The sequence below is a fragment of the Theobroma cacao genome, chromosome 3 (genome assembly GCF_053813885.1).
Source record: "Theobroma cacao isolate CCN51 chromosome 3, ASM5381388v1, whole genome shotgun sequence".
NCBI lineage: Eukaryota > Viridiplantae > Streptophyta > Magnoliopsida > Malvales > Malvaceae > Theobroma > Theobroma cacao.
Window position 1 is genome coordinate 41,820,134 of NC_142641.1, and position 26,728 is coordinate 41,846,861.

At 35.5% G+C, this 26,728-nt stretch overlaps 4 protein-coding genes and 1 pseudogene across 7 annotated transcripts; 1 reads left to right on the forward strand and 4 right to left on the reverse strand.

Moving 5' to 3' along the window:
- Positions 1-663: 663 nt before the first annotated feature.
- On the reverse strand, positions 664-1,766 carry LOC18606044 (abscisic acid receptor PYR1-like). The gene has a single exon (XM_007039438.3). It carries the CDS (start codon positions 1,591-1,593, stop codon positions 940-942), a length of 654 nt encoding a protein of 217 aa, XP_007039500.1. The 5' UTR covers positions 1,594-1,766; the 3' UTR covers positions 664-939.
- Positions 1,767-3,564: 1,798 nt separating this feature from the next.
- On the reverse strand, positions 3,565-6,238 carry MSP2 (microspore-specific promoter 2). The gene is made up of 4 exons (XM_007039439.3): positions 6,155-6,238; positions 5,900-6,040; positions 5,013-5,195; positions 3,565-4,183 (listed from the first exon to the last, which is right to left on the reverse strand). Exons 1-4 carry the CDS (start codon positions 6,221-6,223, stop codon positions 4,031-4,033), a joined length of 546 nt encoding a protein of 181 aa, XP_007039501.3. The 5' UTR covers positions 6,224-6,238; the 3' UTR covers positions 3,565-4,030.
- Positions 6,239-6,626: 388 nt separating this feature from the next.
- Positions 6,627-10,329, reverse strand: BOU (Mitochondrial substrate carrier family protein). The gene is made up of 4 exons (XM_007039441.3): positions 9,996-10,329; positions 9,827-9,899; positions 7,592-7,983; positions 6,627-7,343 (listed from the first exon to the last, which is right to left on the reverse strand). Exons 3-4 carry the CDS (start codon positions 7,981-7,983, stop codon positions 6,842-6,844), a joined length of 894 nt encoding a protein of 297 aa, XP_007039503.3. The 5' UTR covers positions 9,827-9,899; positions 9,996-10,329; the 3' UTR covers positions 6,627-6,841.
- Positions 10,330-14,022: 3,693 nt separating this feature from the next.
- Positions 14,023-14,627, forward strand: LOC148763836 (receptor-like protein 13; annotated as a pseudogene).
- A 2,311-nt stretch (positions 14,628-16,938) lies between these two features.
- LOC18606048 (protein PARALOG OF AIPP2-like) lies at positions 16,939-24,017 on the reverse strand. Of its 4 annotated transcripts, none has more exons than XM_088804268.1 (11): positions 23,882-24,017; positions 22,821-22,898; positions 21,375-22,199; positions 21,017-21,271; positions 20,499-20,584; positions 19,924-20,339; positions 19,142-19,817; positions 18,791-19,021; positions 18,580-18,704; positions 18,137-18,480; positions 16,939-17,714 (listed from the first exon to the last, which is right to left on the reverse strand). In XM_088804268.1, the coding sequence occupies exons 2-11, from the start codon at positions 22,821-22,823 to the stop codon at positions 17,070-17,072; spliced, it is 3,606 nt and encodes a 1,201-aa protein (XP_088660394.1). In that variant the 5' UTR covers positions 22,824-22,898; positions 23,882-24,017; the 3' UTR covers positions 16,939-17,069. The 4 variants fall into 4 exon arrangements, with proteins under 4 accessions (XP_088660394.1, XP_017973487.2, XP_088660393.1 ...); XM_018117998.2 differs by having other exon boundaries at positions 23,852-24,002; XM_088804267.1 differs by lacking the exon at positions 23,882-24,017 and adding an exon at positions 23,609-23,757 and having other exon boundaries at positions 16,939-17,702.
- Between the last annotated feature and the right edge of the window lie 2,711 nt (positions 24,018-26,728).

A 26,728-nucleotide genomic window follows, 5' to 3' on the forward strand; every position in this document is an offset into this window, starting at 1 on the left:
TGCTCTCTTCCTGGACGGGGACCATGGCCAACGGAACTAGCCTCAGGCCCCTCCCTTAATAGCCAATATTCTTTCATTCCATATAGAGTGTCTGATTGCTTTGTGCCTTGTTCATAGATAGCGAGACATGAAATCGTGGAGGGCTCATCTCATCCCATTTTCTTACTTATCATCAAGGAATGAGTGCAGAAAACAAAACAGCCTAGATGAAATTTTTAGACAATTACAGGTTCAATGCATTTTTCTAACATCTTCGAAGAATTATAAACGGGAAATCATTTCCGGTATCGTTTATGGTGTAGAACAAAGAAAGAAATACGAATACGAATACGAAATTATCCCTATATTCGGTTAATATATATATATAGGAGAAACCATATTGATGTTATGAATCGTATTGAAAGATATGATCACAAAATTAGATTCTTGAGATATTGAAGGGAAAGTCAAAAGCACATATTCGACAAAAACAATATTGGAAGGAGGGAGGGAGCTGACGCATATAAGACAGCTGCTTTTGTCTTAATTCATGGTATTTAAAACAATTAAAGAAGTAAAAAAAAAAAAATTGGCTCTCAAAGTAGAGATTCTTAGCCAACTATTACTTCCTTGATCACCACTTTACACTACATTTAATGCTAATTAAAAAAATTAAAACCAGAATTGCATCAATATTGTTCAAGTGAAAAACATTTCTGTACAAATGCATTGACTCAAACGCCCTTACCATATATGTATCCACAGTCCACACCCACATCCCAGTCAATCGATTGACAGAGAGGATATTCCGGTAATTTCACAGAGGGGTTAACCCAAAAGCATTAAAATTAGAAAAAATTAAAGAAAAAACATAACCCACCAAAAACACAAAAAGAACAGCGAGAGACACAAGAAGAAAGGTACAATTTTTTTCTTCTCTGTATTTTTTTTCCGCCCTTTTCACATCACCTGTGATTTATGACCGTCGCCATCACGCGCTAAGCCTTCGGTTACGGTGGCCAGCTTCTGCAAGTTCAACTTGACAACAGTATCAGCAAACAGCCGCGTGTCTTCCTCCGTATTCCCTTCCGGAACATCAACAACGTACGATTCCAAAACGGTGGTCCAGATCCTCCCGTCACGCTGGAAACCATGCACCGTAGTCACCGACCTGTAATTCCTTAACCGATGCTCCCCTCCAATGATACTGAAACCCGTGACCTGTTGGTCATCATCTAAAATATCGAGTCTCTCGGTGCTGGTGGCAGCCGGTAACCCGGAGATCACGTTAACGTCACGCGTGCAACCCACGACCATTCGGAAACCTTCTTTCACCGCGCAGCTCTTGATGAAGTGTTTGTACGTCTGGGGTTTATCGAAACGGCGGACGACGGACCAAACTACGTCGTGCGGGGCCTTGATAGGTTGGGCTAATAAGGAAGAACATTTGCCCGGACCCACCGAGTAGGTGTGGAACTGAGTGATGGAAGGGATTAGGTCGCAGAACTCGTCGTGGGTTAACCCGGTGGGGATGGTGAGGTGGTGGGTGGTAGGTTCGGAGTCGGGTCGAGGGTTGGGCATTGAAGAGGAAGGTTCGGGTTTTGGGTCTGCCATCGGAGGAGGGAAGAGGGAAGAGCAAGAAAAGGGGAAGGGGTTTACTGCGGGCTTATAAGGGAAAGGGATTATGGGGAATGGTGGAGGGCAAAATAGGAAGTAAGAAATGAATATTTAATTGTTTTTAACATTTAAAAAAGAAAAGGGCCTGATCGGGATGGCAAGCAGGTGAAGGAGACAGGTGGGTTTGGGCTCAGAGGATTTGATGTTGGTTGCTTGACAGATCAACCTGCCTTTCAACACATTGCAAAACTAGAGCTCAGAAAATCCATGTTGTTTCTTTTATTTTTCTTATTATTATTAAAAAATAAGATTAAATCCTTATTCAAACAAAAGTAAATATTATTATTAATAATGAAATTTAATTTCAAATACGTATAATTTAATCCAATTATACACTAAATAAATAAATTATAGTTGTTCAAAAAGTCAACCCTTTCGAGTTAAGAAGAACTCAAGCTTGACTTGATTAATTATAAAATTCGAGACTAAAAATTATTTATTTTAATTTTTGAGATTTACATTTGGATTTAAAAAATATAACTGGGTTATTTGAACTCAATTCCATTATAATGAATTGAAATTCTACGTATAATCAAATCCTTATTGACCTCAAAATTTAAATAGAAAATGCAAACAAACTTTTGTTTGTACTCCGCACATAAGACAAATTAAAAAAAATGTTTGAGCTTGGTATTATACTTGCTCGATTCCTATTACCTTCGCGAAATATAGTAGTTACTTTATGTAAATATTAGTGTCCAGTTCGTGTGCCAAGTACTATGTTATGTTTTGGATGTTATATTTATAGCACAGTAATAACCATTATAATTGTAAAAAAATTATTAAAAATATAATTGAATATTCAATAAATAATTTTAATACAAATAAACAAACAAATATTTAATCATATATATATATATATATATATATATTCCTATACATATAAGTATGTTTAATTGTTTATAGAAAAGAAAGAAAAAGATGCGAATGATAAGCTTTGTTTCATTGTAGTTTCGTAGTTCGTTGAAAACGATGGGATGAGGACAACCGCACTGCCCCTATACCCAAGGTGAAGGAAGGTAATGTGGGAAAGGCAGCCGCCAGCGCCAGAAACAACATGATAGATATAGACTGTTGTACAGTGTTTCCAATTTTAATTTTAGTTTTAATTTTAATTATAAATATAATTAAAGGTTATTATGATTATTCTTATTGTTTTGGTTTTCACGTTGAGCTGCTTCTTTACATCCTACTGTCAAAGTCACCTCAAATGACATGAACAAAATTGCTGTTGGGCCATTAATTTCCTTCTCAAAGAGGAAAAAACATAAGTGCCCAGAAATTTATCTCAAATTCCCACTTTCACATTAATCAAAACCATTATTTGATTAATTAATTACCATGAGAGAGGAAGGAAGAGAGTGGTGGCCTGCTTTGGAAAAGAAAATAGGGCGTCCACATCATTCCATGGCTAATCCAGCTAAGCAAACCAAGTCTTTTGTAATTTGTATACATCCATAGACAATTCAACCCTCAATGTGTATTCTTTTTAAATAAAATTTATCGTCTCATCCAAATTTCCTTTGTTGACCCCATTTATATTTGAAACAGTCAAATTGATCCCCTCTCGATTAAAACAATGCAAAACATTAATTAATTATAATTTTTTCATGTGGACATCAAGCATCCAACCAGCTTTTGTTTCCATGACTTCTTGTTCCCTCTCAATAAGTTACTCATTTATTTTTGTTTTTTTTAAAAGGGTTGTCATTTTTTGCCATATCTTTCCAACGGCTGCGTAGGAAAAGTTGAGAGGAGAATGCGAGAGATTGGTGCAAAAGGTTCTAGCCTTAGCCCCATTGATGAGACATGTTGGATTTCCCATTTGTGTCTAAATTCTGTCTAATTGTCTGCTGATATCTTTAATTTACCCAAAAAAGTAGCTAAGCAAAGAATAATTTAGGCTTGGTCTATTAGTCTTTTTCTAGTATTGTCATAAGAGGTCAAGCTCTAAGAATGAATCAACTCCCTCATGCTTTGAGGCTTCCAATTAACTGATCAAGCCAGTTGCTTTGCATCAATGATTTCAAATTGTTTATCTGAAATTTGGGTTCGTTGAATCTTGAAGTGAAGTAGCTGTCTGCTTGCAATTTATGTTTCTATTTGACTTGTAAAGCATGGAAGGTCCAGTTTTCCATGACAGAAGCCTTGGACTTCAATGAAAACCCACTTGAAGACATCGATTTTTCTTTGTTTATTAGCGGGAGGGAAAGAGAAATACACCTACAAGATCTTAATAGATAAATCCATTGCAACCCTGGCTTAATTGAGATTATAGCAACCAATAGGACTAATTAATTAGAGAATTGAAGTTGGCATTGTCCAAATGTGTCAATGGAAAAGAAACGTGTGTTTGGAGAAAAAGGCAGGGTAATTAGCAACCTAATATTTTCCAATGCGACCACTTGGGAGATACCTTCTTCCCACTTTTGCTTACTTTTTCTTTCTTGCTGCCCCTTTTGTTCCCAACTTGCTGCTTAAGGGGGTTTGAATCTTTCTTCTTTTGTAGCATTGCCTCAGATTCTTCCTGTACAAAAAAAAAAAAAAATGCCAATTGAATCATATTCATATTTTTGTGACATACAAAAGCCAACAGTGCAGTACTTCCCATCAAAACTCTATTCAGAAAGAGAATTTCAATACAAGAATTTGAGATAAAGAAGCCAAATACAAGTGGAATTGATTAATGGTTGAGGGTATATAAACGTATAATTGTTTGGACCAATTATTAGGTCCAGACTGTCCACACTTGACCTAAACAAAAAGATCGATCCCAAATCAGATGATCTGTTTAGATATATGCCTAGCTCCATGTGGAAATACCTGATCTGGATCATATGATAGAGTAGGAACATATAGCTTACTTTGGCCAAACAAAAGATTATGAAGACAGAAGCAGATGTAGACTCAAATTAAAGGTAAATCAAATCATCATTGGCTTCATTAATTATCACCATACAAATTAGTCAAAGATAATGCACATAATCAAATGTACTTTGTGAAATTTCTTACATATCAATGAGGGAAGGGCGATGAGAGAAAATCATTGCCGATAACTTTAAAGTGAAAAAAAATATTTTGAAATAGAGCCTTCTTTGCTTAAACTCTCAAAGGGTAAAAAATTTTGATCAACCAACAGTGGCTAATAATAATATCGCCTTATGGACCTGCACGATCAATTCATCAAGATAACATCTGAACACTTAATTTTTTGGCCAAAAGTGAATATAATATGAATAAACTAAAATAATGGGGTGTCAAGATTCCTCATGAGGTTGCTTAACAATGATTATTTAAACCATAGTTTTATTTTTGTCCTTGTCGGTGCGAGGAGAATATTCAGAGACACTAATTACCTGAATTTCAGACCTGGTGAACAGGACTTGATGAGGTGCCTGTTTGTGAGCTTTATTTGAGTTGATGAAAGTAGGTAATGAGCGAGTTATTGGTTGCCCTCTGGATCCTAGGCTGGAAGATGCATAACCAGATGTTGATGTTGAAGTGCTAGATGTGCTACTGGATTCCAACTCTAAGCATAGCTAAAACAAGGAGAACAAGATGAGCAAGATTATCAATGAAGGGAAAAATATAACTTTATGGTGTTAAAATTATTCTATGCTAGTCAATGAAGGGAAAAATAATCATAACATTGTCTTCTGGTACCTAATTTGCTGCATGATGATGGGAAGACAAAATTTCAGTATGATGCAATTTGCATCGATCTGAGAATGAGGTGCAGCCACGCTGTTTAAGCAAAAATATAATGACTGACCATTTTAACTAGGAAGGGTACTTTTAAAGGCAGGTTTAGTAAGGACCCAGATTGACCTGAATCTTTCTTATAAATGAACTTGACCTTAAGTTGCTATCAGGAGCCAACAAGAGCTAAAAGTGTTAGTAGGAGTGGGGTCAAGCTTTAGATCAAGTTGATGTTTTGTAATCAAAATATATCCTTGCATTAAAAGGCGAATCAAATCATTCCAAATTTTCTATTCATCCCACTACCCTTGTCAAAATCCCCATTCCACATGAGATCAAGCCGCAATTTCAGAATGATTCCCCAAGCTTAATTTGTGACATGCACGAGCACTAAACCATCTTTGAAGGCTTGAAACACGACCATCATAGTTGATTTAAAATGCATATAATCTCAATAACTGTATTTCCTTTATTTTCTTTTCCCAACACACTGGTTTTGTTTCTTTTTTAATGAAATTAAAAAAAAAAAGAACATTACTTTTACCTGGAAAAGTCTATGTTCAAGAGATGTCACCCTATCCAACAACGACCCTTTGAAGTAAGCCTCCCTCATTGCCAAATCTAATGGCATGCATTCTTTTTCCATTCCTTTCTGCAAACTTCGTTTTCCTTCTAAATACTTCATCTGTATGGAAGAGAATTCATATCGAAAACAAAAAAAAAAAAACAAAAACAAGCACAACAGTGGAAGCCAATGCAAGTAATTTTTGTTATGTTATGATCGAGGGGAGAAACTCACAATGAAATCCAAATGATCCAACCTGGAGGCAAGAGGCATCGAGGAGTAAGATCTTCTTCCATTTTCCATTTTCTTTTATTTTGGAATGAGATTTGGGTTTTGGGTTGAGATAATTGAACAAGTGTTTTAATGTAGTTTATCTGTGCAGAGCTATTAACTCTGGAACGGTTACATATTCCCTCCTTTTCAGTCAGCCATGAGCTAGTTCGTTACAGTTACGTGGCTGACGACCTGTACAAGCTAGAAATGGAGGCTACACAGACAGAGCCACAGTTCAATGCTCCACGGCCCATATCTGTTGTTTCTTCTGACCCAAAATAGAACTCGGTCCAATTTTTTCGCTTGGAAACGAAAACCCACAAATTTAAGCAGGGCCCGGATTGCTTGTGAGCTTTATTTATCAGAGAGATTGGTTTTCCATGTTTTGACGCAAATATTCCACACAGAAGAAGAAAAAAGCTTTAGCGAGGAGTAACTATAAATATGGTTGATTTATGAAAGAATGTTTCTTCCAGTCAATGGAAGTTACAGCAATCTTGAAGAATGGAAACCCTGTTACCATATTGCCAAAACGTCGTTTAAACAGCATAGTTCATTGACAGAGATAATCGGCTTCGATAAAAGCAATATGATAACAATGGCAAACTTTTAACCATGCTTGGTGAGGAATCGGAGTGCAACAGTTGATCAGCCCAAACTAGCCCTTGTCACTTCGTATGCCAAGAAGCATGCTGCATTTGCAGGGACACTCCGGGCCATGGCAGGACCAAACCCTTTGTACAGGCCTTTCGCCCCCTCTGAAGCTAAGATCCTCCTTATGGCATTTATGGAGCCAGTGTACTTAGGATTTTTGTAATCATCTACCTGGATCACACTCTTGACAACATCAGTTGGGTAGACAGAGAACCAAAATGAAGCTCCAGCCAAGCCTCCAGCCACGATCAAAGAGCCTCTTCCTAATTTAGAAGTGTCTGGCCCTCCTGCCATGTACTGCTTCAGTGCTTCATAGACACCAAACATAGCTGCATTTCCAGGAACCTCACGTGCCAAGGTCGGAACCAAGCCCTTGAAGAGACCCCTTATGCCACCTTCTGACCTCAGAACATGCCTGGCTACATCCATTGGCCCTCCATACTTCACTGCCACACCGGCTGAGCTAGAATCTGCCAGTGCACTTTGGGCTTGCAATCTGCTTTCACCATAAAACCCAGGAAATAAATAGGTGGTTTGAGGACCTTATGAGTTAATAATTATCCCATCCAAATGACAAAGTGGAAAATTATTTGAAAAAAACTGATCAGCACTCCTTACACCCAGGTTGTACAGATTTGGTAAACTAAATCAAGCATTTACTTGAAAATGGAAAAAAAAAAGACCATAAGATACTATAGCCAAAAATTGAGAGAAACATAGAATAGGAAAAACCATGCTACTGACCTGCATTTGATCAACTCAGTGGGGCAAGCTAAGAATGAAACAGCAACTCCAGCCCCAGCCCCACAAACAACCTGCTGGCTAACTGTGAGGGGGGCACCAGGTTCTGATCTCAACAATGCCTCCATTTGCCCTCTCGCAGTAAAAAGGACGGCATTGAAGGCTGCCACAGTGGCCAGTGGAGCCCCCATACCTTTATACAAACCCCTTGGGCCTTCAGCAGCTAAAGTTTGCTTGACAGCATCCATAGCACCAGCATACTTCGGTGGTTGCCCAGGGAGTGGAGCAGGTTGGCTTTGAAGCTTAACCTTGATGGTATCAAAAGGGTGCCCAACTATCAACTGTGCAGCTCCTCCAACAGTTCCAGACGTCAGGTCCTTAGCTATGTCTCCCATCTGCAAAAATTAAACATGTAGTAAAATAACTAATTTACTGAAGTGGCATCAAATATATTAAATGAAAAGGTGTTTTTTTCCTAATAATTGAATTTAAAACTCAATGAAAAAGAACCTTAAGATAGACCATCTTCACTTGAGCTTCGAGTTTGCAATACAAGAAATCAAGAGCAATAATTTTCAATGAAAATGTTTTTGTTATTAATTTATATTTTAAGTTGAATGCTTCAGTTATAATATCACCAAACAAGGCGTGTTGCCTTCTATTATCTCTCCTAGTATTACAATAATTTAACAGGATGGGTGAAGGAATAATTGTTAAGGGAAGTGCAGACTTGTAAATGGAACATCATCTGTAACTAATATGGCTTATCCAAAGGACCATATGCAGGCTTTTGAAATAAAAACACCATGTTTGACATATATGGATAGAATAATAACTCACCAACCAATGCTTCCACTACTCTCCACACTTTTTTGTCCTTGAGAACAAGTACAACTGGATTGGCTCCAGGAGAACATCATTCTCATTAATAAAAGAGAGATCCAGTAACATATCTCTTATACCGCATCTCATGTCTATATAGGGGAGAATGCACCTATAAATAACCTCTTACTCGCAACCCTTTTTATCGTAACTGTGAACCATCACTTAAATTACAACAAGATATGTTGTGGTTCTTCCTTGGCAGATATAAAGCAAAAGCACACAACAGAATACATTTTTCTGGTAAGAAAATCAGCTTTAATCTACTGCAAGGATCCGCAGGAGGCAGATAAAAACATTGGTAGTGCATGACTTTTAAGTGAAATGAAGATAATGACAAATGAATAATTAGCAGCAGATGAACAGCTTAAGCTAAGCACACTAGCACACATACTCAAACTCATTCTCCATCTTAAAAGCGAGCGTGTCCTTTAAACTAGACGCATAATTTACTTTGGCTTGAGCCAAAAATTTGACATTAGCTGATAGTATAGCAACTTTACACATGGCAACTACTTGAAGAAACCAAAGGCAGTGAGATTCAGTAACCACAAGCAATGATTGAATTTAACAATGTGGGAAGGAATCTGGTTCAATATAGAAGGCAATTTTGGATGCGGATATTATCGAATAATAAAAGATTTAGAGAAGCTCAAGTCAAGTAAGCAGGGTTTAAAAAACTCAAGAAGTATGAACTCTCAACCAGCGAGTTATTAAGACCAACATCCAATTCCAAACTTTTGCTTGTATTATAAACATAATCAAAGCATTGAAATATCTCAAGCTCTCAACTGCAAAATGATAATTTAAGAGGAAGAAAAGTTTTCTTTTCACATTTCGAAACCAATTAACAATATGAAAGGAGACTTAGGCAAGAAAATTAAGCACAAGCCACATTTAAGCGTAAAAAAAATCATCAGAGTAAGTTGTAAGCCACCGATATCGGTCTTTATAAAAAATAACATAGAATCAAATAATACATCCTCAAACAAGATATCCTTTTGAAACAACGCATATCAAAGAATCCATAAAAAGAGTAACTTTGGATCTCACAGGCTTCTGCTACAAGTCCAAAGCTTAATTTTTTACACCATTTAGAACTGGTGTTTTATATTAAAAGATAAAAACAAGCATTTCAATCAAAGATACCAAACAAGGGACAGTTCCCCAAAAATGGTAACTGAAAAAAGAAAAAAGAGCACGACAAATAGATGAAATTCAGAGAAAATCCAACTCAAAAGCAGAACTTGAAAGAGTGCAGGCAAAATGCATATGAAATACTAAACACGGGTCCAGAAAACCAAATGGACTGTTACATTTACATTCCATATATTCGACAAGAACTATGAATCTTACCTTAAAAACGCAGCACAATGAGAAAGAATCGAATTCGAGAGACAGTTAGGAGTCCCAACCCAAGTGATCAAATCTGATTAAAAAAATAGAAACCCCATTTATCAGATCCAAAAATGTTTCTGTAAAGCTCATCAAAGAATCAAAAAAGAGATTGAAAGCAAAATATTACCAAAAACTGACACGACATTTCCTACAAAAAGCCCCCAAAAGTTTTTTTTTTCTTGAGGGGTGGGTTTGGTGAAGCTTTTTTTTTAATAGGTTTTGTATTTGTGGGGTGTGAGACTGATGAGAGAATCTATAGGGAATAAAAGAGAAAACGTGAAATGAATCTTTAGGATAGGATTGAGAGCCACAAGAGAGTGGTTGGGTTAGAGACTCACTTGAAAAACAAAGGGACGACCAACCACTCTTGTGGAGAGTGGATTTCACACAAAGGAACAGAGACAGAGAGATTGTGGTTGCGATGAGATTGTTTCTTATTGGTTTTGAGATGTGGACAGAATTGTTGGTTTACAAGCAGAGGCCAAGAAAAGATTGCAGTCTGCCTTTGTTTTTAACTCCCACCACAATTTGAGTGTTTGGTGATTCGGATTCAGTTGCCTTGCAGTGGCAGCACAGAAAAAAACTGTTAATAAAAGAGGAAGTGAGGCCTTCATTCTCTCCCAGATGAAAGGGTGATGGCTCTGATGCTATCGCCTTTCAAGTTATAAGCCCATCGCTGGCATTGTCAACCCAGTACATCGTAGTGCCTACTTAGTATTTTGGAATTGGCTTTTCGACCCATCAAGTGGGCCAGCTTCAACCCATCATGAAAAACAATTTTCTTGATTTTTTTTTTGCTTTAACTATTTTCATTTTGGGATGAATTTTCTTATATTTCAGTATTTTGATTTCATTTTCTGAAAACTAGAAGTTTGAGTTTGAATTGTCTAATTTAGTCAATTCCGTATTCTGATTTAGAGTTGATGGAATTAGACCAAATATATTGTCGTCCTCTTGCTTTATTTGATTGAAAAATGAGCACAATAAAATTAAAATAATTAGACAATAGGGTACTAGCCTGAGTAATTTTTTAATTTTGGAAAATTGAGACGCCTGATTAAATAAAACACTTTTAATTAGGCTTGAAAATTGAAGGATTGTATAATTCAGACTCTCGCAATCGATAACTTAAAAATAAAATGAACAATAGTGTGGAATTACTATGAATAATTGAGTTCAATTTCACTTAAATCGATTTCAAGAGTGATTTTGTGATATGATGAGTAATTAATTATTTAAAATTTTTAAAATAGACACCAAAGAGTAATCCCAATTCTTGATAATTATCTTGATAATTATCTACTCATTTTAGAGCGAAGAATTTTTTAAATTTATTTTAAATTAGGTACATTTTCACAAGTTACGTAAACTATCCTACTCCTACTGATAACTTTCTTGCCAACTTTCAGAATGGCAACAGCCCTCCAATGGGGAGTGGTCATTTTCCAGATAATGTTCATTACTGTAGCTGTTACTTGAGAAATATTCACTCGGTGAATGATCGGAACCAGTTCCAGACTCCAGATGATGATGCTATTGGAGCAAGTTGTGAGAGGCTATTATGGAATAATGGATACAAGAGATTGTGAGAGTAAATACATGCAAACTGCTTCACTTTTGGGGGACCAGGAAACTGTGGATTATAGAAATTGCTTCTGTTTTGCTCTGAAAATTTATGGGTAGCTCTATTCTGGGACCCCGACGATCAAATCCAAGGTCATGTCTTCCTAGTTCTAAAGGAGCATACGCCATCACTGGCCTAACAAGAATTGGAAATCGATGTTATTGGATCATGAGAACAACAATGTTTAATTTAATTTTTTGTTAACTTCCTTTTTCCAGCTCATTATAATTACAATTTGGTAAGCAACAAATTTTTATTGCCTAGAACTGAAAACTTGTTACGCCCAAATTAACAAGTCTAACTGTCACATAAACAAATTTTGTTTCATACCCACACTCAGATTAAGATCAGCGATGTTCCATGTATAGCTCTCCGTTTAAACTCATCTTTATACGGATAGAAACATGTTGGTTATGCCTAATTTTGGAATATTGGATGACAAAGTAGAGATTTAACTTAATGATAATCATACTAATATAATTTAATGCAACTGCAATCACAGTTTAAAGATTTGATTTTGCTTCATTGATTCATGAAACTATATTTCTCAATGACTTGAAGCCTAAGACACTAAAAGGCACTGGAGATTCTGTTTGAAAAAACTGAAATTTTTGGTGCCTGAATGATACTGCTGGGTTTGAAACAAAATTCCCAAAGCCGTCTAAACCGTAGAATGCAGACATAGTATTATATGGGAAAAGGACTATTAATCAGATCTTAAATTGATTAATCATTCCTGTTTTTCCTTCATCGTTTAGACGAATAGGAGAATGTTTCTTCATGCACTCATCTTTTATTCGGTTTTTGGATATCCCAGACTTATTCTGGATCTAATTCTGCCACGGGTTGTAACACTGATGTATTGCATCTTTCTCTTGTTCGTATTGCTTGTTGTGGTTGCTTCTGGCATCATCTCTTGGAGGACAAACCGCGAGATTGATCAATTAGAAATTGGAAAAAGAATTCCCCAAACCCATACCTTCAATGGGGAACCATATTTCAAACTTAGGCCCAAGTTCCCTGTAATTCGAAGGAAGAAATTGCAAAGTCCCGCAATTCCGACCCTGATGGAAGATGTGCTGTCACGTTGCAGTGGATGTGAAGGCACCTGCGATTTATGCATGGAATGTGGAGGGTTGCCAATGAGCTGGCATGATGAAGAGGACTTGCACTTCCTGCAGGATAAAATGGAGTAATGAGTCTAAGAGGGAAGAAATCCGCCACAATCAGGCAAGACAGAGAAGCATATTGGAAAAGATCCCTACTGTTATTGACATGGAAAGTTGCTTGCTGATGATCTAAAAGCTTGGAAGTCTTTCATTCATTAAGTTGTATGATAGGAGCACCGGAATGCGTAGTGTTTGATCTTGATGAACGATAGCCAATGTGTCTGACTCCATTAGTTCAGGATTAAGCTTTTGTTGAGTTGAAAATCATACTCCTGCCTTCATTAACAATTCGGGAATGGAATTATTCCCGATCACAAGAGTACAAAACAAAACAAACGAGACCAATTTCTCTAGTGTATTGGTCGTTATTCTCTCGCAATAAAGTCGAGAATACCCCACCAATTCTAATTAATCCTCCCAACATCAAAAGCCCTGCCCAAATATATGCATAAAAAACTCAAAAGACCAATCCCAGATAACACACAATAACACAAACTGTGGGAGAAATGCTGCAAAAGAAAGGAAGCCATCTCTATACAAGAAAACACCAAAGCCTAACATCAGACTTTCATAATTATCCCAACTCGGCAAGATGATACAAGCGAAGCCAAAACAAAAAACCAAAAACCGCTCTTGATCCCTTTTCATCCCATTTGCTACATAATTTCTTCATTTTCCAAAGTGCAAACTGCATGTGTTTCTGAATGAGAAAAGGAAAAGAACTACAGCAAGAACATAAAAAAAAATTTATTGATTTTGGGAGGATATATATATATTATAGTTTCTTACATTGTTCAACTCAAACTGTTTGTCACAATTATATTTGGATGGGAATAAATTTACTGGAGAGATACCTAATACTGATATCTCGAGTGTTGATTTTTCTTATTCTTTAATTGATATTGATCTAAGTAATAATAATCTGTCTAGTAAGCTTACCAGATGACTATGGAATTTGTCAAATTGAAAAGATTAGCTTTGTCCAATAATCTTTTGAGAGCTCCATTCGAATGGAATTGTGCAACTTGGATGTTCTTTAATTTTTGGATCTTTTTCAAAACAATTTATCAGAATGGATGGAATGACATTCTTTTGACTTTGAATGTCCTTGTTTTGAAAGCTAATCATCTAAATGATAAAATCCCAATTCAATTACGCAAATTGTATTCCTTGAGCATCATGGATCTTTCTCAAAACATGCTTTCTAGTCCTATATCTTCTTGATTGGGTAATTTAACTCTTAGATCAAGTTATAGCAGGTCTTATGCAATGGCTTTTTATCACTTTGATACAAAGGAAGAATGGACAAAACTTATCACAAAGAGTGCGTCCTACGATTATGGGGTGACATTCTTGAGAACATGTCCATGATTGATTTATCTTGCAAGTTAACAGGCAAAATTTCACTCGAATTGGAAAACTTGAGTGACATCCATTCATTAAACTTTTCACACAATAATTTGATCGGAGGTTTTTTTTTTTTTTTTTGAAAGATAATTTGATCGGAGTTATACTTTCGTCCTTTTCAAATCTTAAGCAGATTGAGAAATGAGAGTTTGGACCTTTCTTACAACAACTTAAATGATAGAATTCCCATGCAATTGGTTGAGTTAAACTTTCTACTAATTTTCAACGTGACACACAACAACCTTTCAGGTAGCATTTCAAAGAGAAAAGCTCAATTTGGGATCTTTAATGAAAGCAGTTATGAGGGAAAACCTCTTCTTTGTGGACCTCCATTACATTAGTTGATGAAGGAGAAGGCAGTTTACTGGACACATAATTTTCTTGTGTGAGCTTTCTGGTTTCATATATAGCCATATTATTGGGAATTTTTGTTGTCCTTTACCTAAATCCATATTGGTGAAAAGCGTGGTTTTCTTTCATGGAGAATTGCATCACTACCTGTCGCTTTTCCACCGTGGGCAAGTTTATTAAGGTATACATCTTCAAAAGAATTGCTTAGCTGCCATGGGAGCTCCTTAGATTTTCCTTTCGCATGAATGGGGTGACAATACGGATGAGGTTGATCCTTTCAATGATTTTGATTTCTATCTTTTGTTAAAATGGTTGCAGGACGAGTTGTCGATTTCATCACTCAGATTGCCGATTCTACATTTTCAGCAAACCTCCCTATCTTTGTTGGAATACTCTGTTTTTGTTTTTTTTGTTATCTATTCTGTTTTGGAGAAACCTTGTGTTTTCAAGAAAAATAAATTAGTATTAGTTTGACTAAGTTTCAACTTTTTAAGCTAATGAAAGTCAGCTCATGCAAAAAAAAAAAAACTTGATTATTGAAAATAATGTTTTCAATCTCTGTAGAGGATTCTTCTGATAGGGAAAAAGGACATGTTGTAATAAGTGAAGCGGAATACATTCGAGGTGATAAAAAGAAAAATCAGAATAGTCCTTGAAGCGTAAGTGTTTTGGTGGCAAACAGTGGAGAAAGCAATGAAGGATGAGAAGAGCTGAGTAAAAAGAATAGTTTGAAGAACTTTTAGAAAATTTTAAGGATAGTCTCTGCTGAATTTATGATTTTTTTTTTATTACCCTCCAACTTTTCAAACTTTCATATTTATTATCAACAGCAGCACTTTCTTAAGAACAGTTAGAAAAACAAATTTAATCATAGAAGAACGTGTTTGTTATGGAAGAGAACGTTAAAAAATGGCTTATTAGATATAAAGCTCAATCATGGGAGAATGTGCTTGTCTTGAAAAAGCACGTTGAAGAACAACTTATGGGATATGAAGCTCAATATGGGAGACGTGCTTATCATGGAAAAACACCTCAAAAAACAGCTTATAGGATATTAAAAGAATGACTATGTAGTTGGATAGTAGAAGTAAGTTTTGGATAGTGTAGTGGTGACCCTTAATAATGCGCTAGCTATATGGAAGGAAATGGTAAAGCACGTATATTTTAAAAAAAGATTTAGAAAAATCTTTTTAATTACCTCCCTATCTGAGTCACCAAGTTAAGCTCTCTAAAACATTTCAAATATGAAGATAACTCATGAATGCTATCACTCGTTCTAAATTATTTTCACTTCTCCGTATAAATAATTGTTTCATACTTATTCTTGAGTATTTTCATGCTTGGAAAGACCTTGGGCGCCTCTGCACTTGGAACGGTCCAAGTGCTTATGCGCTTGGAGCGCCTCTAGGCACTTCTATACTAAGAATACCCTTTGACGCCTCCACGCTTAGAACACCCATAGATGCCTCCATGCTTGAAATGCCCCTAGTATAGTTTTTTCTATAATATAATAATTCAAAAAATAATAATAAACTAAAATTAAACATTTACAATCCCAAAATGTTTTTTTTTTTTTGTAAGGGTTACAAATTCTTTCAATATCAAGAGTCAAGTTTATATATCAAATACAAAAGCAAATCCCATCAAACAAATAAATTATGTGAAGAAGTTGTGGAATTAAGCAAGAAGGAATTCTAACAATTAAGCAAACTCCATTTCTGCTGCATAATTATTGAGATGTTAGATACGTAAACAAAAGATTTTCAAACTTATTATATTTGCAGCAGACAGACATTGATTCTGTCATTGGTGTGGATATGCACAAGCAACCTGCTTTCGATCATCCGCCCTGAAGAATCACAAAATTCAGGTAGTATTGAAGTTTAGTTCTCTCTTTATCCCATCTGCTTGGCTGGAATTTGGTTTGATTCTATATACTTTAGGAAACAATGATCTCTGTATATTAATTTGAAGAGCTGAGTAGCTCCTCCGAGGGTGGTCTTGCATTTCTACTTATGTTAAAGCAGTAATATTAGAGTTTCTGATAAAAATATTTGAGCTGCAGCTCGAATTAATTCATATGTAATTGTCATTTCAATGTTGTAGAGGAACCCAACACTGCCCTTGGAATTGATGACACAATCAAACCTGGTTCTTTTCCTCAGCTAAGCTTGTTTATCCATAAGGGAGTTCATGGCACTGAAAGTAGCTGTAGAAAGAGAAATATTTTGTAAAACTTGGATCCTAACTTAAAGCATTTAGCCTGACAATTTTCTTATCAAACTTTATGGCAAGATTTGATGCAATTATGAAAGTCTTCTTACTGAAATATTTTTCTTTGTTTATTACCATATTATAAATTTCCAACTTTCAAAAGTCCTATATATCATCTTTGGTCAGATCAAAATCTAATAAGCAGTCATTATTCTTGTTCCTAATTTTACAATTCTTCTAACTAATTCACAGGGTAACTGCGAATCTATGAATAAAGAAAGGTAAATCCACCATTCATAAACAGGTGAGAAAGCTTCTGTGTATGATTTCATATTAAAGTTTGGAAAACTATCATCCTATAGGTCATTATCTGTAAGGCGAGTATACACCATGATATCACTGTCCTGAACTCTATTTACATGCCATTATTCTCTACCTAAGAGTCTGAAGATACACCAAAAAGAGACAGGGTAGTGTTCACCTCCGGGCACTTGGGTACCTGCATTTCTGAATCAAGTTTCAATACTCCGCCCTTCTTAGGATAAGGCAATGCAAGGGAAAGCGCAAGTGAAGGATTAGTATCACCACTTGTTTCTCTATCAGAGTTCCCTTCATGTAAACCTTTACTGCCCATCAGCATGAAAAACGGGGGCATAATTCCCTGATCTGAAGGACTCCTTTCAACCCCAAGCTTAAGCTCAAGACTTGAAACACTGGAATCTAGTCGATTCCCACTGTCATTTGAAACAACTTGCTGCTGCAAGGACTTCCACCGATTCTTATCACCTAATGAATCTAATTCTGGAGAAAATATCGACATATCATAAGCTCCATCGCACTTAAACTCAGCAGGAATGCTAGGAACTTTTCCATTTATAGCAATGGAACATCTCTCATTTATATCTTTAATATTATTATTACCTATGTCCATTCCACTAAAACAACTCTTCAACCTCTTGCAGTCATTTCTTCCATCAGCCTCTGTACAATCTTCAGCATATTCTTCGCTTTCTTGAAGAGAATTGTTGAGATCAATTTCGGGTCTTCTCTTCGAGTCTCTTTCTTGCCTCTGCAGGAAACACTAGATATCAAAGAAAAATAAGAACAAAAACATAAATAAGAAAAATATAATAGGTATCGAAGAAACTAAAAGAGCAAAAGCAAGTCAACAACCAAAATAATGTTTTAATCAATGACAACATTATACATAGACATCAATATACAACATCACCAACTACTCATAGCTTGAAAATTGAAACTATTTAGTATATTCCGCAAAGATAATTCCTCCCAACTTTCTTGATGAGATGCTGCTTAATGCCTCAGGGAAAAAAAATAAACAAAAAATGCTGATTTCGACTTCTGATCAAAGAAGACTTAAGTAACCAGACCAGGGGAACAAATTTAAGGAGACAAACCACACTCTCTCATCTCTCTTCCTCTCTAACTTTTGCCCTTTATAATTGCCTGATATCAACAAACAAGTAGAAGCAAAAAATTTACCTGAGATGAGTCAGCTCTGGAAAACTGCTCATTTTCCATTTCACCATCAACTCTGCCCATTGGTTGACTGCAACTTGTTTGTAAATCTGGAGGTTTCTGTTCCCAAGAAGCTTTGGTTTCACAAACTTCAACCATTCTTCCAGAAGTAACTGCTTGTGAGTCGAGCAAAGTGATGGAGTTTAATGTTTGTTGAGTATTATAAGATACCAAGGATGCGGATATACTTTCACTTGACTTTCCAGGAGGGAGCAGATTCTCAGAAGCAGACATGCCTGGAATCTTTCCTAAGCAATGAACCCCCTTTCCTCCAAATACACCCCATAAAAACAGCAAGTTATTCCAACCTGCAATTTTGAAACTTTTTAAGATTTAGCCAAAAATGTAAATGTAAATTTCATTTTGCTTTTGTGGATGCATGTTAAACGTAAAGCTTAAATTCTTACGCCGAGATTTTTCTGGAAGTAGGTTAGAAGTGAATATTAAAAGATCAACCCCGCCAAAGTTCCCTTTGAGGCTGACTTCATTCTTAATCATCCTATCCAACAAGTTCTCATAGCTTCTCTCATAACTGCACAAGAAGAATGTAGAATGTAAAAAACTTAAGTTATCTGAAAGAAAAATAGCTCTTCTACACAAAGAAATATTTTAACAAACCTGTTGAGGTCTTTTGCAAAAAAGTAGAGAGCAATATTATCTTCAGTCGCATGACTTTTCATGAATTGAGTTGGCCACATGCTCAATCGAGGTACTTCCTCCAACAATAGTTTTTGAGGCAGTTTCTGCACTACTTCAACTACTTTATGTGAGCCACACGTTGACAAGTGTGCTTGAATTCCATCACAAGTAAATGGAAGTCCTCCACTCCTTTGAATTTCAAACTTGCCTCTGCAAAACATGTCACAAGGCATTGTATAAGACACTGAAAAGTCAAGCAGTGAAGCAGTAAGACTAAGAGTCGTTAACAAAGTTCAAAACAGGTAATAAGAAAGGAATTAAAAACCATACTGCCATATATAATCTAGCTGTGGAACAGCAGAAATCCAAGAAGGCATATGTAATGAAGACGCAAACATAGACAAATCTCTGAGGCAAGGCTGTTCATCAGGAAGGACATTGGCATTTGACTGATTTGTACAGGTGGCAGGCACTACTTCTACAGAGTACGCAGCATGCCGCCTCACATTGACAACTCTCTTTTTCTCTTCACTTGCAGAACCTCCTTGTGCAGAGTGACCAGAAATTTTCAATGAATTATCCGATATTTCATGAGCCTTCACAGCAATTAGATCATGACAAGAGGAACTGGAAGACTGTCGCAAACTATTGTTGCTAGGAGATGCAATTCTTTTATCAGCCACTAATAAAAACGAATCACTGTTGGCTAATCTCAATTTCTTTTCTGTATTGGTTGAATGCTGTCCTTTTGCATGCCTTGATCTCTTCAAATCCTCACCATGAGAAAAATTAGGACATAATCTGCTATCAGCATTACTATTATTCACACCATATGACCTCATATTCTTCAATGACATTGATTTAGACATCATTAGAACTCCCCGTTTGCTGTCACTTGCAGCAGTGTCTTTAGCAAATCCTTGCATGCGGCTACCACCTTCCTTGAGCAGCTGGACATCCTCTTTTGAGCTCATAGCAGAAAATGATTTTGACTTCAAAAGAGATCCTGCAATGCCAGAATAAAAGCTTGTTCAGTTATTGAATAAGAATTATATGCTGATATTCTAATTAATAAAGCACAGCTTCTGCCTTAAGGTGAACAAGAACTATACCCCTCAACACCTGAGATTGTGATGACAATTTAGGTGATTTAATACTTGATTCAGTAGGAATGCACACAGTTTTCAGAGTAGTGCTAGAAGAGTTGCCTCCAGATTGATGCATTGAAGTTTTGCTGCTGGAACTTGAAGTGCTAGGTGATTTCAAAACTGTTTCAAAAGGCCTCTTTCTCACTACTTGTAAACCGCCAGCAGGTCTCTTAAAAGAGAACAAACGGCTTGAACTAACTTTATATGCTTCGCTTTCCTCAACCTTGGTTTCTGGTTCCAAAGTATTTGATTTTTTAAATATCCCAACTCCTTCCTCTATTTTGTCTTGCTTTTGCTTCTCAGTTTCTTTACCGAGCATGCATTCCTCACACATCCAATCACTTTTGGGGACATTGTCCATCTTTACCCGCATGCAATAACTGATTTATGGAAATGGAATGTCAACATTTCAGAATCCCACAAGAAAAGGAAGATGCTATTAAAACACAAGAACCATAAACTTTATAGCATAAAAATAAGAAGAAAAAAAGCCACACATGCATGCATGAGAGAGAGAGAGAGAGAGACACAAGACATACATGTGTTCTGCCCCATCATTGCACTTGCTACAAATAGCAAGCAACTCCTCTCGTCCTATGTCACCACATATATCACAAACTTTTACCTGCTTATCCAGAGACAACAATTAATATACAAAGGGCCTACTCTGTTGAGCAGAGACAAATAGAGCAAGACGGGACAATAAGTCCCTGTGCAACAGTGTCAAGGTCATGAAGATATCAATCGGATGCCTAGATATGAGAAGCAAAATGTTTTAAAGGTATACCATCATTATAGTTCATGCATAAGAAACATACGAAAATTTTCCTCAAGTAACTATTCTTCAAATGAGAATTAGGCCTCAGAGAGGCAACATTCATAATTGATTTTATACCTTGATTTCTCAAGCCAAAATAAACTAAATGGCAATATTCAAAGCTTTCTACAGCATCTGTTCCTACCCACCTAGAGCTTAATTAGTCTAGATTTAGTAATGCCAAGGCATAGTGTGAACATGCCTAACATAAGAATATAACAGGAATAACACTATACGTACTTCCAACTCCAAGCTGTCAGATCCATCACTACAAGCATAAGGCCTTGAGACAATAGTACTTTCCTCCATATTAACGTCCTTGACCACTGTAGTGGACTTTACTTCAGCTGTTTGCTCTCCTCCATTTATTCCAGTTTCAGGTTGAATAGATTCAGCAGAGTTATGTTCATCACCAATCTGACTGCCAATCCGTAGGGCATCTGCTCTCACGAAAGATGATTGGACTTGTTCCTCTGAGCACTCAGAACGTTCTCCCTAAAAATGACAGATTGAAATTTAGTTTCAAATACTAAGCAACTTCAAGGAAAAAAATTTATTCACCACATAAAAGAGAAAGAATTTCAACAATGTAGAACACCTTTGCCGAGCTAGCTCCAGCACAGGAATCTCGCAAGGATGAAATTTCTGATAAGTCTGATTTGTTTGAACAACACAAAATCTCCTGAGAAGACACATTGGTAGATCTATTTGACCTCCTTGGATGATTATTGTCTACCTCGTCACAAGGACTACCAACTAAACAAGAAGAAGCAGGCTGAGCATTAACTGCCTTTTCAGTCTCAGAGAAACTATCAACTGAAGCTGATCTATAAGACAAATTTTTCTTGTCTGCATCACTATTATGGCCACCACCCCTTGTCTTCACATAGTCTGATCCACAAATAAAAGCGATGTTATCTCCATGACACTCCAATTCCTTCTGCTTCTCAAGCTGATTCGAGACAACCTTATCATGAAAGATTGATGATTTCAATGAACCACAATTATCAGCAGAATTTTGGCACAAGTTTGGTTTTCTAATCATCTTAATGCCTTCGGAGGTGTTACAATCCCTCAATGTTTCTTCACTCTCTGCATTTTCAGAGAAGGATTCGCGACTCAAACATGCACTGAGAGGCTGGCTTGTCTCACTGCTTGTATGATGTCTATCATTGCAAGCACTATTTACCCGAGGAGATGACAAATCAGCATCATTAAAAGAGCAACAATTACTATCCTTTTTTTTGCAGGCTTCACCTGAAAAACCATTGGTCTTAGTTGCCATTGACGTCACTTGTTCAGAATGCAGACATGGTGAGCATGAGGGAGCACACGTGTTGCATGTCCCAGATTCTTCTTTTAAACCTAATTTACTGCTTGAGGAATGGCCACCACTAAATCCTTTTTCAGCATTAGATGACCCCTGAAAGGCAATAGAGAATCACAACCAAAAAAGAAAAAACTAGAATAAGTATCATGGTAAAACCAACTGCAACTCCATTCAGAATGTGGGAAATAGATGCTTCATTAATTTTATCAAAGTGCTCATGCATCACATATTGAAACTCAAGAAGGAAAAAAATTAAAATCTACACCGCATTCACACATGTCAATCCAGCATCCATTTACCATGTCTCTGTTCCTTCTTAGCCACCATCTAAATGACAAAAATCACGAAAAATATGTATCTTCTCTTTGCTATATGCTTGATTCTACTTCTTTTACTCCATCAAGAAGCATTCAACTCACACCAAGCTAACCAAAAACCACTATTCATTAAAAGAAACAAAAAGCATCAAAATAAATAAACACAAACAAAACCTGTCTCAATGCAATGAAATAACCGGTTGGCTCTTTTCCAAATACCTGACAGAGCTAAAATTTATAAACACAACAAATTTATCACAAAAACTCTGAAACAAGCTTAAAAGATCAGCAATGCAATTAATTTCCATGGGAATTGTGCTAATTGAATCATAATTTGACACAAAACCAAAAAGAAATTAACAGAAAACACTCACTACGCCACAACAAAATTTCTCACCATATTCAATGGAGCTGGGCAGTCAGTTTCATGCGCAAGCCCTTCTGAACAGAAACCTTCTTTCAACACTGATGTGACCTGTACAGATATCAAAGAAGAATATAATAAGAACTTTCAGAAATTTAGGAAAATTACAATGCTAAAGCCACAAAGCTAACACATTACACCAAAAGCTCTCCCTTTATACTCAGAAGTTCGCATTTTGAAGAAACTTGTGCATAATCCAAACACAACAAATACAGACCAAAGTTGACAGACATTTAATTGATTAATGAGAATACGTGAGATAAGAACAAAAAAGAAACAAAAACAAAGAAAAAAATTCCCAGATCATCTTCAATTGACAAGATTAAAATAGTCAATCTTTTATTATTCCATTACCAATGCTAAAACAAAAACTAAACCGGTAACACTTATACTCATAACATCCATATCTTCAAATTAACCGAACAATTCATACTTGAAGAACAAATATGGTCGCTTGAGCTTTACCACCAATCTTGACACTCCACAAGAAGCAATAACAAATAAAAGGGAATTAAAAAGACAAACAAGGAAGAGAAAAAAAACACCTTTCTTCAGCAAGAGGAAAATGTCAAGTTAGCATTTACAAACAAATCAAAGAAAGGCAAACCCAAAAAACTCATTTATCTAAACAAACAAACCAAAACCAAGAATCTCAGCCTAAAATAAGCCTTAACTTTTTAATAAGTAGCCATAACCACCAATTCTAGAACCAAGAAAATTGAACCCAGAAACAAAGACCGAGTAATCAAGAAATTCCATGCCTTTGGCTTGAAAACCTCACTTTCACCCCCATAGAGTTCCTTCACATTCTTAAACTTCACTTTTCTCATATCACAAACAAAAATTAAGAAAAACCAAAACACAAGTACAACACTCAGCCCAGACAAGACAACCTTAACTCATCCAAAAAAGATTAAAAAAAAAAAAAGACAAGTACATGACAATTGGAAGACAAAGAAGCAGAATTCATAAGACCCCAGATAATCAAATTTTAAGGAATTAACTCCAGAAAAGACTTCTTTTCCTATCCTTGCCTTCCGTTTATAGCTATCCTCCCTTTTTTTCCAACGTTTTCTTTGCTCGCTTCTTCAGTCTCTTTGAAAGGGAAAAACATATATTAATATGCAATTTTAATTTTCTTTATTGGCTTACCTTTTAAACGAGGAGAAGCTAGATTTTTTTTTTCACAATATATAAAATTTTATTTCGTAGTAATGTCGGTGTATTACTAGGCCGTACCTGCTCTCATGTTATCTACGCCGTCGCTTTTCAACTGATCAGAATTTTCTAGATGCTAAGCATTTCCGGGCATTGCAACGTAGCGTCAAACTTTAAGATTGTTGCCACGTGGTGACACACGAGTGGCGAAAAAGGGTCACAGTGCCCGCATTGGATTGCAGCCGGGTTAACGGGAAGTCGGGGACGTCACGCGTGGGGCCGAAGCGGATGCTAACGTGCGCCATATGCGTGTCGTACTAGGATATTATTTTAGTTCCAGGCAATGGGAAAGTGACACGCGTCTGCCGTGGGGGAGAGCTAGAATCTGTAGGTGATACACCATCACCCACTTGACCTGTTTAATCGTAGAAAGTTTTGCGTTGGAGACTCCAATGGCGGTGGGATTTGTATATAAGGAATGTCATAATCTATCTTCCTTTTTTTAATTCTTTTTTAAAGTCGTGCACTTGGTTCATCATTCCTTCTAATGACAAATGTCAAATTATGTGTCCTTACTTAATTTAATAATTTTATGAATAATTAAATAAATTAGATATGCATTTATAATAAAATTTTATGTGATTTGATAATACATGTATGTATTTATGAATTAAAAAATTATATTTTAAATCCATATTCACCTTACAATTGAGTTTTACTTAAAAATCTAAAACACACACAAAGAATATATACTATCATAATTACCTTTTCTAAATCATATCTATTGCATTTATAACATTAAGATATTTTTTAATTAGATAGTACATACATGTATTCTACGATCAAATATTTGAATTCAGATTTCTTATTTCTTTAAAATTAGTTTTGAACTAAAAAAGTTCATCTATGAAGATTATTTTCAACAATTTTATCACACAGTGATGGAATATATACCATGCATGTAGTTTGATAATCAATTTTTTTAATTCAAAAAATTAGATTTGAACTCACATTTATCTTAAAGTTGAATTTTAAAATAAAAAAACATGCAAGAACGATGTATTGTCATAATTACTTTATCTAAATTATATTCTTTACATTTATAATATTCATATACATGCATATGTTCTTCTATTCAAATAATTAAAATTCGAATCTATTCTATTTTTAAATTTGTTTTAAATTAGAAAAATTCATGTATGTAGATCATTTTTGAGCAATTTTATGGCGGCGAGTGAGGGAATATTTAGATAAGCACTTGTTCTGCAAAAGGCAGGCTTCTCAAGGAGATGATAATTTACTGTCTAAATGGGGGAATTTTGAGGTAAAGATTCTGATCATCTTTACAACGACGGTCCAAGTTTCAAGAAGATAGAGCTTTGGTCGATCGTTCAGTGAAATTCCACTTTCCTATCATGTTTTCTTTTATTGCTTGTTACCAACGTACAACTTTTTTTTTTTTGGATATTCTTAAACCGGTTAATTAGTTTGTAATTAAGATATAAAATGAAAAAAAAAACCATATCTAGGAAACTAACCCATGAAAAGAAAAGCCAAAATACATATGAGAATTATAAAATATTAAATTAAATAGATAACGTGAGATTTATGAAATAAAATAAAAAAGTGGTATCTCTTATTTGTATCACAAAATCACATGTACGAAAACAAAAATATTACTAGTATCTCTTTTATTAATTAATAGAATATTAAATTTAAATTCATATGGTATAAATATTGGAGATAGGGATTGAGAGTGAGAGCCAACCGGCCAAAGATGTTAGTCTTAAATGTGTGCTTTTGGTAGTCATAAATTCAGACTTTGTGTTTATAAAGCATTTAGATACATATTTAATTTCCAATGGCATAATAGAAATTTTGGCGATGCAAGAGGAATGCATGAAAACATATTGCAGGAAATAGGATCGTGACAATTGAATTAGTTGGCAAATTTAATTTGATATTAAACCAAGGAGTTGGTATCCCATAAATATCACATGGAAAGGTAATAAAATCAAGAAGCTTATAGTTAAGCAATTTACTGTGTTCTCTCACTTCTTTAACTTAAGAGATTTGTTTTACTTACTTGTTAAGTAAAACTCAGTACTATAGCTTTACAGCTCATGTTCATAAGAGCTTTATACTTAATATCGTTCACAACTCTTAATTAACTATAAGAAGCACGCAAGCACAGATAATCATAACTGTTTTTTATAAATATTAATTTAATATATTAATCATTTATGGAGTAAAATGAATGGTCATCAAATTGAATGCCAAATGTTAAGGAATGACAAAACTTAAATTCAAGCACAACCATACATATCACATGTGTACACCTGCGTACGCGATTTTTATAATTATTTGTATTTCTAACTCTTTTGATAATGGACAATCATTTATATATTTAGTTTTTGACTTAGTAATGAAGTAGTTTATGAATTCTTGTGAAGAAAGCAATTGGAGAATTATAAATATACACCTAAGTTAAATAAAAAGTTAAAGATTATTAGTGGAATCAAGATGGTGTCGGATAATAGTGATCGTTGTTCTTCAAATTTTAATTTTTTTATTATTATATGTATAAAATTTATGTACAATATGATTATTTTTATAATCATTCTTTAATTATATTTCATGTGAAATTATGAATTCATTACTGTTGGAGAGTGTTTAACAAGGATCTATGAGCTGCCAATTAGTAGGATTTTAGTTCCCTTTGT

Bases quoted from the DNA above. Each gene is read 5' to 3' on its own strand.
- LOC18606044 (XM_007039438.3), bottom strand. From the start codon at position 1,593: ATGGCAGACCCAAAACCCGAACCTTCCTCTTCAATGCCCAACCCTCGA.
- MSP2 (XM_007039439.3), bottom strand. From the start codon at position 6,223: ATGGAAAATGGAAGAAGATCTTACTCCTCGATGCCTCTTGCCTCCAGG. The intron at 5,196-5,899 runs GTAAAAGTAATG...TCCTTGTTTTAG, and splicing joins TTGAACATAGACTTTTCCAG to CTATGCTTAGAGTTGGAATC. The intron at 4,184-5,012 runs GTAATTAGTGTC...TTTTTTGTACAG, and splicing joins TCACCAGGTCTGAAATTCAG to GAAGAATCTGAGGCAATGCT.
- BOU (XM_007039441.3), bottom strand. From the start codon at position 7,983: ATGGGAGACATAGCTAAGGACCTGACGTCTGGAACTGTTGGAGGAGCT. The intron at 7,344-7,591 runs GTCAGTAGCATG...TGGTGAAAGCAG, and splicing joins ACTGAGTTGATCAAATGCAG to ATTGCAAGCCCAAAGTGCAC.
- LOC18606048 (XM_088804266.1), bottom strand. From the start codon at position 23,677: ATGAGAAAAGTGAAGTTTAAGAATGTGAAGGAACTCTATGGGGGTGAA. The intron at 18,705-18,790 runs GTTTGTTAAAAT...CTTCTTGTGCAG, and splicing joins TTTGCAAAAGACCTCAACAG to TTATGAGAGAAGCTATGAGA. The intron at 17,715-18,136 runs GTAAATTTTTTG...TTTGATATCTAG, and splicing joins CCAGAGCTGACTCATCTCAG to TGTTTCCTGCAGAGGCAAGA.